Source organism: Gossypium raimondii, chromosome 1 (assembly GCF_025698545.1).
Source record: "Gossypium raimondii isolate GPD5lz chromosome 1, ASM2569854v1, whole genome shotgun sequence".
Taxonomy (NCBI): Eukaryota; Viridiplantae; Streptophyta; class Magnoliopsida; order Malvales; family Malvaceae; genus Gossypium; species Gossypium raimondii.
Genome location: NC_068565.1, coordinates 6,136,087 through 6,150,858, shown reverse-complemented (window position 1 = coordinate 6,150,858; position 14,772 = coordinate 6,136,087). Strand labels below are relative to the sequence as shown.

Here is a 14,772-nt window from a genome sequence, read left to right as displayed (position 1 = left end):
CCCAGTCTTGGGTTTGAAGACTTTTCCTGATGTTGACTTTGATATGGCTGAAACTTTCAACCATGCTTTCAATTTATAAAATAAACCCATTATTTACTCTTTAAAAATGATAAATAAAAATCGACATTGATCTTTTTGTCCCTTATTCCCCAACTTATGAAGTAGGAGAAAATGTCAAATTACAGCCATCAGTCATTTTAGAAAAAGCAAATGCCTCAAGTTTCAAACCCAGTTCATCCAGACTTATTTTATTTGATATTCAAATTTTGATATTGTAAATATCAAGCACCAAAGTCGAAGAGCTACAAGAGATTAAGAGTGAGTTTGAATGGACAGCGATGATGGTGAGATTAGATACAATAGCAATATTGTAGCGTGAGACAAAAAATAAGCTAAACGTACTACACCTAATCGCCTATCCAAACCCACCCTAAAATACGCACAAAAGAGACAGACACTAACCGGGAAATACACAACAAATGAATTACTAAACTTATGACAAGTTTATGATTCACTGACCACTGGGATATTCTCATAGCTTTCTGACCATCTAAATCTCTTTGGAACAATGCAGCAACCACCAAATTGCTGCTGCAAATAAATGATTGCAGCAAACAGCAAAACACCAATAGGGATAATCACATCCCAAACAGTGGAGAAAAAATTCTCAGCTGGGTTCGCATAAATGAATGTTCCCTTGTATTCAACATAGCTGTGGTCACAGTAAAGATCATATACATGTGGCAGCAACCGAACCAGACTGGTACCGATATAGAACGAGGGCCTAAGTGCATTTTCTCTAGAGTTAGAGAATATATTGAACAGTATTTGGGGAAAAAGGAAACCATCTGAGATTAAACCTGCATACGATTTCAGGTCATCCAAAGTCGAACGCTGCCAGTAGTCAACGGGACTAATGGGAAGCAACACGATGTCGCGTTTATAGTTTGCCCTATCGACAAGCAGAACAATGATTGCACCAGAAACATACGATGGTAGTGTCACAAGCAAAGTCATTTTCTCAGCAAACCATAGGCCTTTTCCGTTTCCATCTTTTGATCTACTTGAAAATGCTTGCTGGAGAATACGGAAATACAACAAGAAAGCTACCATTGAAGTAATCCTTATGATTACCTCATTTGCTTCGAGCCATCCACCGGTTTGAAACAACACGGTACCTTGATCGTTTTTATGATAGAATAAAGCTTCATAGTTAAGCACAAGAGGAATCAGTTGGCCTAAGGCAAGGATCACAAGCATAACAAGTGAAGTAAAGGGGAGTCTATTGGGATGCCTTTTCGAATGATAGAGTTGAGATCTCACAGATAGACATACAAGTGTTTGAGATATTACAACCAAGGCAATCTCAAGATCCATGGTCCAAATGGTATGCCTTGCTTGCTCCCTATTGTAAGCAACTGAAGACACATCTAGATGATCAAAGTATAGAAGATCAGATTTCTCCCTTATGCTTTTGATTTCCCCCCGAATATAACCTCCGTTCTCCAGCCCTTTTACTGGAGCAAATTGAAAGTTAAGAAGAATGCCACAGTCGATAGAAGCATTTCCGAGCGGTTGGTCAAGCTTTCTGCAACCAATCATACACAAGCCTCCAGTGTCAGCATCATAAATCCCTTCAGCAGTGATCTCCATTTTCTCATCTGGTACAATAGATGCATTATCTTCGTCAGTTAACTTCGGAGGAGTGTGCCATTTGATATCTATCCTGTAGCTAATATTGGCACGGCCCTGAGGTTCCCACCTTGTAGGCTTCGAGAAGTCATCACGGATAGAAGCAAAACTAAGACGGGCATGCATGTACAACTGACTATTCACGGTTAGAGCATTAGCAGAACCCCATCCAGTCCTTCCTTCAGAACTTTCAACCAACATGTTGAACTTCATCCCGATTGAATTGGGACTAGGATACCTTCGTTTCCTGTTTCTCCCAAGTTTCTTTTCCGGGCATAAATTCCTTACTCTGTAATGTTCAGTGTATTCATACTTTAAATCAGGAAGAGCATGCATGTGATTCTCAGTACTTCGAAACACGATATTTTCAAAGTAACCTGAATCATCCTCAGTTTTGTTGGTCCAAATTTTCCCCATTATGGTACTGGTCTCCTTGATAGACCATATTGTGGGGAACCTCAAGCTCAACCCTGTCGTGCAATCTCCAACATGAGCATTAGACCAAGAGTTTTCTATATCAAGAAACCGACAAAGCAAAACATGCAACTGATTCTTCTTATCATCCCATATTCCTTCTCCAATCAATGTTGTGCTGGGATCGAAACGCTTGTCATGCCTTGAATGCTTGATATTATCATCAAACTTTAGGAAAATCCGAACTCTCTTTAGGACACCCGTACAATTAATGGCACTTAAAGAGATAGAACAAGGCAAATTCGCAATCACCCCATCACCTGGGAGGCACTTCTTGCTGGATCTGCATCCTGTATACTGCAAATTAAATACATTTCTAAATACAAGGCTCGTGAACTTTGAACAAAAGGATCTTCCTTGCAGTACACTGTCTATTGGAAAATTCTCCTTGAAATGACTTTCGCTGGAAATTTCATCCACGGAATCTCCGGACACAATGGTGAACTTGTAATTCAATTGTGGAGGCATCAATATGGAGATTGTTTCAAAATAATTGTTATCATTGCTAGGACTCAAACTCTCCAAAGTGCCAGTAATCAAAGTAGTAATGCTACTTGAAGTCTTGATATTATAAAGCTTAAGAACAACTACAGGTGTAAGCAGAGTACCTTCTTGTAACAATGCAGAACCTGTTCCAACCATACAAAGTTCCCCTGAAGATTCGGACCAGAAGCCATGGAGCTTTAAAATGAACGGGTTTGAATAATCAGCGACTGCAGGTGGCACGCGAGGTGGAACTGAAAGTTGTGATGATCCACTTCCGTATAAGATGCTTTCAAGAAGACCTTGGAGCTCAAAGCTTCCTTCAATCATAAACACGCCATCTTTATCGGTTTGCCTCACTGCAGTGGTGTAAAACGAGAATAAATTTGTATGCCTGGTTATGTTTGCAGTAACAACTCTGAAATCTCCATCAGAGTAGTAGAAACCAGACTGGGATGGACCAAATGGACCAAACTCGTAAACAGGAGGTTCCGATTTGGGGACTGGCTCAGGAACAATTGAATAGCAATGATCGGAGTAAGAGTGTGCAACAGATGAGACAGACTTCACTGAGAAACTAATGCAAAGAAAGGAAATTTGGAACGTACATAGCCATAGAAATATTGAAGGTTTCATTGCCTTTGTAATTTGAAAGAAGGAACTATCAGTTTTTGATGTGTAAATGAAGTTGTGGTACATATATCAGAAATGAATTTTGTTGAATTTGTCACTGTCAAGTTTCCAGCATACTTAATCGAAATATTTGTTTATTATAGAATGGATAAAGACTGCATCAAAAGTCCAGAAAGTCATTGGAATCTCCCCGAGTAGATATTTTTCTTTAACAGGCCTGCATTGTCTCTTTTCTGCTGGAAACTTATTAAATGTTGACATAATTTGTATAATAATAATTTATTATATAAATGGACCTAACTCGTAAATGGGAGGTTTGGAATTGGGGACTGACTCGGGAACAATCGGAGAACAATGATCGTACATAGCCATAGAAACATTGAAGGTCTCATCGCCTATGTAATTTCAAAACAGGAACAAACAGTTTTTTGAAGTGTAAATGAAGTTGTGGTACATATATCAGAAATGAGTTTTGCTGAATTTGTCATTTACAAGTTTCCAGCTTCCAGAATCAAAAAATTTGTTTATCATGGAGTGGATAAAGACTGCATCAGAAGTCCAGAATGTCATTGTAATCTCTTTTTTTTAACAGGCCTGCATTGTCTCTTTTCTGCTGGAAACTTATTAAATGTTAACATAATTTGTATAATCCCAAATCCGCAACGAATATGTCTTTTAGACTTAGCCCAGCTTAAAAAAAACACTTTTGACTCTAAAAATATTTGAAAGAAAAGCTGTGAAGAACAAGCTGTCACTTTTGAAAATGAGCTGAAAATGAAAAGTTAAAAATTTTAGTTTTTCCCCTCTCAAAAATACTTTTGGTGCTTAATTATTTTTTCATCATTCCAATAATATAGTATTTTTATTTTTTTCTTGGTATTTAATTACAATTGTGTTAAAATCATTAATTAAAAATAAAAAAATATTTTTAAAATACTAATTACAAATATTTAATCATTATATTTAAATATTTAAAATATAATTTATATATTCTAATTAAATTTTATAAATAATTAATATTTATTACTTAAAATATTTAAACTTTATATTTCATATATTAAAATATTAAAAATTATAATAATTTTTATATTTTTATTAAAATATAATAATATTAACTATTATTTAAATATATATTTGAACACTTAAATTTTAAACTAAATTTTTTAAAATCACCCTTCAAAAATATTTTTTCAACATTTTTCAAAAGTAATAAACAACTGCTCAAACAGCGATTTCAAGTATCACTTAACGACATTTCTAGAAAACTAAAGAAATGGAGAAGATTATAGCCTTAAAAGGAAAAGGAAAAGATCGTACAGTTCCCTACCGAGACAACAGAAACTCTCAACGGATCCTCCGCGCGCTGGGCATACCTCTTCCGTGCGCCTTTATCGTGACGGGAACAGAACAACAGGGAAAGACCCGGCCGATCTGCCCAGGGCTTTCGGGCTCCTCTCGATCTTATTCGTAGTTGGGAAGGGGGAAGGAGTCTAAATCAATGGACATTAATGAACCATCATTGATGGACGTTGCACATGACACGATCAATTCGACTCAAGGCCTGGCGCTAATAGAGGTTGCTTACTCTCCTAGTAGCGAAGGAAAAGGGCAGGGCTTTTTTCGTAGTAATAGTGGGCTGGGCGGGTCTCATGAGATCTATGCCGGCTAATAAATGGAAGATGGAATATAAAAGGATGCAACTATAGGATGTCTTTGGTGACAGTTCACTCAGTGGGTCGACAGGTGCAAATGGCGTTCACGGAAGAGGAGGGGTTTAGGAATTGCTAGAGGGGAGAGGGGAAGAAGTTAGTTGATAATGTTGTTCTCTCTCTTCACGAGCTTTGGAGATTTATTCAAGGGAGATATGCGTAGGCCACATGTCTTTTCTTGGTTGGCAGGTTGTCACTTAGGATATGCAGTGTAGATTTCTGGTTAAGTCAATGATATAAGTTGATGTGATGGAATTACAAAGCATGTTAATTATGAATGATAGGGGTCTTACTAGAGTGATAGAGCTTGGCATTACCTTAATCATGGACGAGAGTGGTGCTTGGCGGAGTAATCTCTCTAATGGGACTTGATGCGATAGTTAGCTGGATATGTCTTAACACTCTTTTGAATCAAATTACATTTTTAGGAAACATTTTTTGAACCAAAAGCAAAAGTTCTTGGGGTACATACATAGTAGATAGACACTGACTGGGAAACACACACCAAATTAAGCACTAAACTTGTGAGGGACTTATGATTGGCCCACCGCTGGGATTTTTTCATAGCTTTTCCGCCAGCTAAATCTCTTTGGAACAATGCAGCAACCACCAAATTGCTGTTGCAAGTAAATGATTGCAGCTAACAGCAAAACACCAATAAGGATAACGACATCCCATGCAGTGGAGAAAAAATCCTTTGCAGGGTTCGCGTAAATTGATGTTCCCTTGTATTCAACATAGCTGTGGTCACAGTAGAGATCATATGCATGCGGCAGCCACCGAACCAGACTGGTACCGATATAGAACGAGGGGCTAAGTGCATTTTCTCTAGAGCTCGAGAATATATTGAACAGTATTTGGGGCAAAAGGAAACCATCTGAGATTAAACCTGCATATGATTTCAGGTCATCCCAAGTCGAACGCTGCCAGTAGTCAACTGGACGAGTGGGAAGCAACACAGTGTCGCATCTATAGTTCCCCCTATCGGCAAGCAGAACAACGAATGCACCATAAAGATACAATGGTAGTGTGACAAGCAAGGTCATTTTCTCAGCAAACCATAGGCCTTTTCCGTTTCTGTTGTTCGATCTACTCAAAAATGCTTGCTGGAGAATACGGAGCTGCAACAAGAAAGCTACCATTGAAGTTATCCTTACGATTATCTCATTTACTTCGAGCCATCCGCCGGTTTGAAACAACACGGTACCCTGATCATTCTTTTGATGGAATAAGGCCTCATAGTTAAGAACCAGAGGAATCAGTTGGCCCAGGGTAAAGATCACAAGCATAACAAGTGAAGTAAAGGGGAGTCTATTTGGCTGCCTTTTCGAATGATAGAGCTGAGATCTCACAAATAGACATACAAGTGTTTGAGATATTACAACCATGGCAATCTCAAGATCCATGGTCCAAATGGTATGCCTAGCTTGCTCCCTGCTGTAAGCAACAGAAGACACATCTAGAGGATGAAAATAAAGAAGATCAGATTTCTCTCGTATGCTTCTGATTCTTCCCCGAATATACCGTTCGTTCTTGAACCCCTTTACCGGAGCAAATTGAAAGTTAAGAATAATGTCACAGTCCATAGAAGCATTTCCAAACTGATCAATCGATGCAATCTTTCTGCAGCCAACCATACACAAGCCTCCTGTGTCAGCATCATAAATCCCTTCAGCAGTGATCTCCATTTTCTCATCAAGTGCAATAGATGCACTACCTTCATTAGTTAACTTCGGAGGAGTGTGCCATTTGATGTCTATAATGTAGCTAATGTTGACTCGGCCCTGAGGTTCCCACCTTGTAAGCCTCTCGAAGTCATCATTGATGGCAGCAAACATAAGGTGGGTGTGCTTGTACAACTGATTATTCACGGTCAGAGCATCTGCAAAACCCCATCCAGTCCTTCCTTTTGAACTTTTAACCGATATGCTGAACCTCATCCCGGAAAATTTGGGACTAGGGTACCTTTGTCTCTTGTTTCTTGCAAGTTTCTTTTCCGTGCATAAATTACTTACTCTGTCAAGTTCAGTATATTCGTACTTTGATCTATAAAGAGTATCGATGCGATTCTCAGTACTTCGAAACACAACTTTTTCAAAGTAACCTGAATCATCCACGGTTTTGTTGGTCCAAATTTGCCCCATTATGGTACTGGTCTCTTTGATTGACCAGATTGCAGGGAACCTCAAGCTCAACCTTGTTGTGCAATCCCCAACATGTGCATTAGACCAAGAGTTTCCAATGTCGAGAAACCGACAAAGCAAAACATGCAACTGATTCTTCTTATCATCCCATATTCCTTCTCCGATCAATGTTGTGTTGGGATCAAAACGCTTTTCGTGCCTTGAAAGCTTGATATTATCATCAAACGTTAGCAAAATCTGAACTCTCTTTAGAACATCCGAACAATCAACGGCACTTAAAGACATAGAACCGGGCAAATTGGCAATCACCCCATCTCGAGGGAGACACTTCTTGTTGGATCTGCACCCTGTATACTGCAAATTATATACATTTCTAAATACAAGGCTTGTGAACTTTGAACAAAAGGATCTTCCTGGCAACACATCATATACTGGTAAATTCTTTTCGGGATCACTTCCATCGGAAAGCTCGTCAGCGGAATCTCCAGACACAAAGGTAAACTTGTAGTTCAATTGTGGGAACAACAATATGGAGATTGGTTCAAAATAATTACTATCATTGCTAGGACTCAAACTCTCCAAAGTGCCAGTAATCAAACTAGTAATGCTACTTGAAGTCTTGATATTATGAAGCTTAAGAACAGCTACAGGTGTAAGCAGAGTACCTTCTTTCAAGTATGAAGAACCTGTTCCAACCATACAAAGTTCCCCCAGGGATTCGTACCAGAAGCCGTGCAGCTTCAAAATAAACGGATTCGTATAATCAGCAACCGTAGGCGGTATGTGAGGTGTGGAAACTGAACCTTTTGATGATCCACTTCCGTATAAGAGGCTTTGTAAAACAAATGGACTTTGGAGCTCAAAGCTTCCTTCGATCATAAACACACCATCTTTATCTGTTTGGCTCACCGCAGCGGTGTAAAACGAGAATGAATTTGTATACCTGGTTATGTTTGAACTAACAACTCTGAAATCTCCATCAGAGTAGTAAAAACCAGATTGGGATGGACCAAATGAACCAAACTCGTAACCGGGAGGTTCGGAGATGGGGACTGGTTCAGGAACAATTGAAAAACAATGATCAGAGTAAGAGTGTAGAACAGATGAGACAGGCTTCACTGAGAAACTAAAGCAAAGAAAGGAAATTTTGAGTGTACATAGCCATAGACACATTGAAGGTTTCATTGCCTCTGCAATTCCAAAGAAGGAACAATCAGTTTTTTGATGTGTGACTGATTTTTCGTTGTTGTTGAATTTGTCATTTTCAAGTTTACATATTTTATATAGTTGAAGCATCCAAAACCGAAATGTTTGTTTATTAGAGATTGGACAAAGACTGCATGTGGAGACAATTTGCTACAAACATTTTTCTAATTTCTGAAACTGATATGCATATATGCCAAGAAGGTATCATTGGAATTGATTAGAAAGCAACTTATTAAATGTTGACATAAATTGTATAATAATAAATGGAAAATGACAATATTTTCTCTAGTTCATCCTAAATTACTTGCATACAAGAATGAGAAACATAAATCATTTATAAATTTAGATTTTCTTTTATTTTTGAACGTACAAAGTGAGCCTAGTAACTAATTCTCCACATTCTATAGACTGATTGAGGGAATAGATGCTGACCAAATCAAATAATTTCTTTTGGACAAAACAAGTGTTAGTACAAAAACTTCGGTGAGGAAACACTCGAACACACGAACGGAACTTGAACAAAAAAACAAGAAATAGGATAAGGCTTCAAGACGTGTATCAAACCACTATTTATATTCACCCTCACCTATTTTCGGTGTGCAAAAAAATTCTTCGAAGGATACAATAAAAACTCATTACTATTTATAGGAATTTCCATCTCTCTTCAAAGAAACATCTTTCAATAGGCGTCTTTTCTGAATAATAATGTCTTTAAAAATATAAAATTATTCATTTAATATTATAACTATTCAAACAATATTGTTTGAATAATTCTTTCAAAATCAAATGATATAACTTCGATCAATGACCAAAAGATTTATGATTTGATTAATTTCATCAATTCATTTATAGTTATTGGAACACTATAAATATTTGAAAATGTTCCAACAATCTCTCCCCATTTTCAAAATATTTTAGATTTTGATGTTTTTGGAAATCAATTTGTTTATAAATAAAGGTGTCTTACGATTGAACGTTCACTTAGTGAAAACATGTTAAAGTTAATCGAAATTACATGGTAGACTAAGCTTTGAACCAACTATTTCATTTGATTAATCGAACACATCTCACACAATTATTTCAACATCAGTCAATACATAGTATCCAGGGACACTATTATGGTCATGTGTCTGTGTCCTCTTTTCATAAGTGTTGTCAGAGCCAAGCCTTTGAGCTTTTAGAAGCGGCCACACTTCCACTTACATAGGTAAATCTCATCAAGAGTGTTCTCATAATTATAACACTCTAACATATTTATGTTATGGGTCTATTAAGAGTACATTACTCATCCTTCCCTTATCATTACGAGTACTTAGCACTTTAATCTTAGGATGGATTTATTTATAGTGCTAAAAGTCACATACTAATAATATACTTTGTCTCATTGAACTCAAGACTTGACGTTATATCAAGCGTTGAATCGAGTTTCCGTAATGGGTGACTCTAATTAATGGGTTGAGTCCCATCCCTTTTGAGGTCTTGTTGACTATATCTCTAGCAAAAATTTTTATCAAAGGATCCGCCAAATTTTCACTTGACCTCACATAATTAATAGTGATCGTTCCATTAGAAATTAATTTTTGGACATAACTATGTCTTAATCTAATGTGTCTAGACATTCCTTTATATACTTGGTTATATGCTTTTGCTAGAGTAGCCACACTATCACAATAGATAGAAATTGGTGAAATTGGCTTAGGTCATAGAGGTACATCATAAAACAAATTTATTAATCATTATGCTTCTTTAGATACAGCGGCTAATGCGATAAATTATGCTGGCATAGTGAAATCAGTTTCAACTACTAATATTTTCATCTACTAATTTCTATATTTTAATTAAATTAAATCTGAACAATTTACACTCCAAGTTCTTACTCTTTTCTCATTCATCTAATTTCATCATTTTTACTTTTAAAATTTTCACTTTAGTCCAATACTTCTTACACTATCACAATTTAGTCCACTCCTAAATTAAAATTTCCTAAATTCAAAAGTGTTTTTAATTTCCTATAATATCTAATTATCCACTCCACCAATACCAATTTTTTTATTTTTGTCTTCTCTAAGTGTCATACCGAATTGACACAGTTCGCTTCTCAAAAATATCAAGGAAATTATAATTTTCATCTCATGAAATACAATAAACATATATCACCAACTTCATTCTCAATAATTCCATTTCGTTAAACAAAGCCCACAACTTCATAATTAAATGTAACGTTTAATATATAAAGAAACAACGGTATCTCATTTATTAATAACTTCTCTGCACAAATAAATTCATTGAAGTCAAGGTCAATTGTTAAACATCCACATCATCTTCTTCTTTTTCCATTTTGATCATGCAATAATTAAAATCTTTAATATCTCATTATGTAATTTTTTACTCATCAATCTCACAGACTGCATTCACATCATCACCATTATTCTTAATTAGAACTTTTAAAATCTAATATCTCATTCATAGTTTTTACATTCCAACCAACAACATTTTAGAAATTATATACAGCCACATTCTTTTAGTAACGGACAATCATGCTTAATAATATTCAAATCCCAAAGTTTTACCATCTATCGTACAAAAAAATGAACAATCGCATTTTCGATTTTTCCAAAAATTTTCACTTTTGTTCGCTTTTAATTAGAGACCATTATGACCATTAATTCTTTTTTGAGTTTGTTTCATTAATTCCAGAGCTATTGTATTTATTTTTCATCCTCCAAAATTTTTTTCACAACCACATTGGTCTCATTGGCTCAAGGAATATGTGCCCACGTTAATTGAAGAAACCCATGAATTATTATGGTCCAATGTTGGTGTACTAAGTTCCCTTCATCTTCATTGACTGTTTCATGTTTATCTACTTAATTTTACTATTTACATTCTCAATGTTCAATGAGTGAATATCATGATTATGCAATCCAATATCAAAAGATTATTTTTGAAAAAAATTCTGTAAATACATTAAATCTCAAATTCTGATTTTAAGGTTAAGGGTGCGTTTGGTTCGCTGTATTGGATTATAGGTGTATTGGATTAGAGGTGTATTGGGATTAGAGGTGTATTGGATTAGAGGTGTAATAGCTAATCCACTGTTTGGTTGAATGTAATGGAATAGAGGCGTAATAGTAATCTTGTGTTTGGTTGAATGGAATAGAGGTGTAATAGCATAATGGAAAAAAACTAAAATGACTAGAATACCCTTAGCATAAATTTGTTTTGGTAAATGATTATTGTTATTGTTATTTAAATTTTAATAAGATTATTATTATCAATAATAAAATTTAATCATATTTAAACATAATTATTATTAAATATATTTTAATTAAAATATATAATTTAATAAAATTCTTAATAATCAATATTCTTATATGAATTTACTCAAATCATAATATATGATACTATAAAATATAATTTAACATAATTATTATTAAATATATTTTAATTAAAATATATGATTTAATAAAATTCTTAATATTAAATATTCTTATATGAATTTACTAAAATTATAATATATAATAGTATAAAATATAATATAACATAATTATTATTAAATATAATCAATTTTTTGGCATTTAAACCATTCCTCTTACTAAACTCGATTTCACCAATTAATTGGTCAAACTCTTTGTTTCATCTGGGGCAAATTATAGGTTTAATTTTCGTCCTTTTCTCTTCAATTAGGAGGAATCTCACATTTTTTCTTCAATTTTATTATGAAGAAAATATAATAAATAAATTTGATGAATTTTATTAGATTTGGAAAATGGTGCTTTAAACAATTAAATGATACACTTTTAGACTCCACAAATAGAGTCAAAAGATTGACAAGTGTTCTACAGAGGTATAGTAAAATATTAACCTAGTAATATTAAAAAAGAAAAATGTGAAATTGCTTTCTGGTAGAATCTAAATAGAATTGAAGAAGAAATAAAACGAAATGTTACAGACTAAATTAACCAAAATGGTAAAGATTGAGGTTGTATCTATGGTTATACAATAATATAGGGATTGTGCTTAAAATTTATGCCATATGTTAATAGGCCTTAAAACGTTTGAGATAATATCCAAAATCTTGTCCCTATAAAACTGGGTGATGATGTTACACTAACCATGCTGGCTTTTAGAGATCCGAGTGCTAATACCTATCAAAATTCACTCAGTCCCATATACATATATATAACACACTCCATCTAATCCAATTTTACCTCATATACAAACACTTTTGTCTCTCAAGTCTCTACAGTCTCGTTTTTCACTTGCTTCCTTTGGATCGCTGCTTCCGAGTTGTTTTCAAACCATTCAAACCTTTTTTTATTGGCTTCATATCACCATTGCTTAATTGGTAGTCAAATGTTTTAACATTCCTAACAATTGCATGAACTATGGTCTCACTTTTCGGGACTAATATGGTTTTCCTCTCCACCACCGCATTCTGCCCGCATTTCGAATCATCCTTTTCCATCAGAGACTAGAAGCACCAGGACAAGTATATTTTAGCAGAACAGGGAACATATCATGGCAACACCAGAAAAAAAACAACGGAAAAATTTGAGTTTTAACTCAATTGGTTCATGCAATTACCTTTAAAAATTGACATCTTTGCTTCCTGTGTTCAGTCAATGGAGTTTTAGGATCCGCAGAAGTATTCTTGGTTTTGTTATCAACAACAGCTAGGATCTGTCTTGCAAATTGATTTGCTTGAAGCATTTCACCCACTGTTTCCCCTACTAACGTTGCTGGTAATGACATTCTCCTACATTCACCTGCATCAAAAAGGTTGGATAAATCCAATTATTTGCCATCTTAGCTTGCTCAACGAAGTTGAACTTTGAAAAAGATCATTTCATAAAAAATTAGCTTATAAAGGAAAGCTAGTTTAATTGGGTTTAGGGTATATATGTATCTAACCACACTCAAGTGCAAGAGAGTACAAGAGGTAGACAAATATGGCATTCTAAAAGTTACCTTGTAGTGGATATTTATATAGGAAATTCAAAATGAATGATAAATTCAAGAAACAATGCTCAAGAGAGGGACAGGACTTGCTTGTGGACTAATATAAAAAAGATAATTTAGATTAAAATATCATATCTATATTCGACTAACTACTGCAGTAGAAATTAGGGGTGTAATTGAGTTGAGCCAAGCTCCAATGTTGATAAGTTTGAGTTTAAATTCGACTTGAAATTCGAAACTTGATACTTGATACTTGATTTCCACATATGCTAATTTTCAATCAAACCCCAGTATTAGGGGACTGCTTCAACGAGACAAGGATGTAGAAAATGAGCATTAGCATATGTACAAATGTAATAAGAAAATGGACTTTGGTCTCCCCTGCAACAACTCTTTTTTTTAAGTAACATCAACGAATGGGCATCAAGGTGGTTTTTTTTCATAAGAAAATGTAATTAGAAGGGTTTGTTAGGGTTTGTTAAAGGGTTGGTCAGGATAGAAGCATGAAAAGGAGGGAGAAGGTTGGAAGGAAATGGAAAGAAAAATGAAAAAAAGAAGAAGATGTTTCGGACGTGAGAAAGAAATGAGAAATGAGAAAGAAATGAGAAGACGGCTGGGGAGGGTAAAACAGACTCTGATTAGCTAATCCTTACTTTTGGAAGGTATTAGAAATCAGCGTTAAAGCAGAGAAAATAAGGAATACCTCTGTAATGTAATAGGCCCGTATTAGGGCAATACATTGAACCAAACAAGGGATTAAGTGGGCCCACGGAATAGGGGTGTAATGACTAATCCATTACACCCAACCAAACATGGTGTAAGTTTGTTAGTGATTAACTTATCATCACAATTTACTGACAAATAAGTTTGTGTATCCTCTATGTCTCTTCTGCACAAAATTCTCATGTGGTTTGAATATTAGAATTAGTAAGAGACTCATCTTCGTATTTCACGCTTTTTTTAATCGATGATTGTACCTCTCTCCTTTGTTTGTTCTTTTATTTTTTCTCAAGTTTCTGACAATCACTCTAGGCCAAAGTGCATACTCAATCTCTTTTAGACTTTTCATTTTCTTTGTCTTTACTTATAGAAGCTTATCCTCTTGAATTCTTTCTTGAGTTTCACCATCACTATCTATTTTCATCTCCAAAGAGTTGGTCTTAACCACATTAGTTATATGAGCTCAAGGAATTTGTGCCCATATTAATTGAAGATACCTATGAATTATTATTGTCCAGTGTTGGTGTATTAAGTTGACAAAAACTAAAAAAAATTAAGAATATAAAAAAGATAACGTGCCACTAATAATGATAAATTTAGCCCTCAACATTTATATCTTTTGTCAATTTCTTCATTATTCATTTTCTAATGATGTTGGTGTGGCACCTGTGCGGCAGCTCATGTGTATTTCATTCTGACATGATATATACTATGTGTCTTGTATGTCATGTCAACAACAATTTAATAAT

The 14,772-nt window shown here is 35.0% G+C and overlaps 3 protein-coding genes across 4 annotated transcripts; all 3 read right to left on the bottom strand.

Annotated features, from left to right (window-relative positions):
- Positions 1-220: 220 nt before the first annotated feature.
- LOC105779069 (uncharacterized) lies at positions 221-5,122 on the bottom strand. 2 transcript variants are annotated; one of them, XM_012602832.2, is made up of 2 exons: positions 4,600-5,122; positions 221-3,008 (listed from the first exon to the last, which is right to left on the bottom strand). In XM_012602832.2, exon 2 carries the CDS (start codon positions 2,977-2,979, stop codon positions 505-507), a length of 2,475 nt encoding a protein of 824 aa, XP_012458286.1. In that variant the 5' UTR covers positions 2,980-3,008; positions 4,600-5,122; the 3' UTR covers positions 221-504. The 2 variants fall into 2 exon arrangements, with proteins under 2 accessions (XP_012458286.1, XP_052486818.1); XM_052630858.1 differs by lacking the exon at positions 4,600-5,122 and having other exon boundaries at positions 221-2,463; positions 2,775-2,990.
- Positions 5,123-5,524: 402 nt separating this feature from the next.
- LOC105786712 (uncharacterized) lies at positions 5,525-8,320 on the bottom strand. Its single transcript, XM_012613206.1, has one exon. The coding sequence runs from the start codon at positions 8,318-8,320 to the stop codon at positions 5,525-5,527; it is 2,796 nt and encodes a 931-aa protein (XP_012468660.1).
- Positions 8,321-12,355: 4,035 nt separating this feature from the next.
- Positions 12,356-13,111, bottom strand: LOC128039255 (NAD-dependent protein deacetylase SRT1-like). The gene is made up of 2 exons (XM_052627600.1): positions 12,929-13,111; positions 12,356-12,815 (listed from the first exon to the last, which is right to left on the bottom strand). Exons 1-2 carry the CDS (start codon positions 13,094-13,096, stop codon positions 12,600-12,602), a joined length of 384 nt encoding a protein of 127 aa, XP_052483560.1. The 5' UTR covers positions 13,097-13,111; the 3' UTR covers positions 12,356-12,599.
- Between the last annotated feature and the right edge of the window lie 1,661 nt (positions 13,112-14,772).

Coding starts and splice junctions, on each gene's coding strand:
- LOC128039255 (XM_052627600.1), bottom strand. CDS start 13,096: ATGTCATTACCAGCAACGTTAGTAGGGGAAACAGTGGGTGAAATGCTT. Junction 12,816..12,928: donor AAAGATGTCAATTTTTAAAG/GTAATTGCATGA, acceptor TGGTGCTTCTAG/TCTCTGATGGAAAAGGATGA.
- LOC105779069 (XM_012602832.2), bottom strand. CDS start 2,979: ATGATTGAAGGAAGCTTTGAGCTCCAAGGTCTTCTTGAAAGCATCTTA.
- LOC105786712 (XM_012613206.1), bottom strand. CDS start 8,320: ATGAAACCTTCAATGTGTCTATGGCTATGTACACTCAAAATTTCCTTT.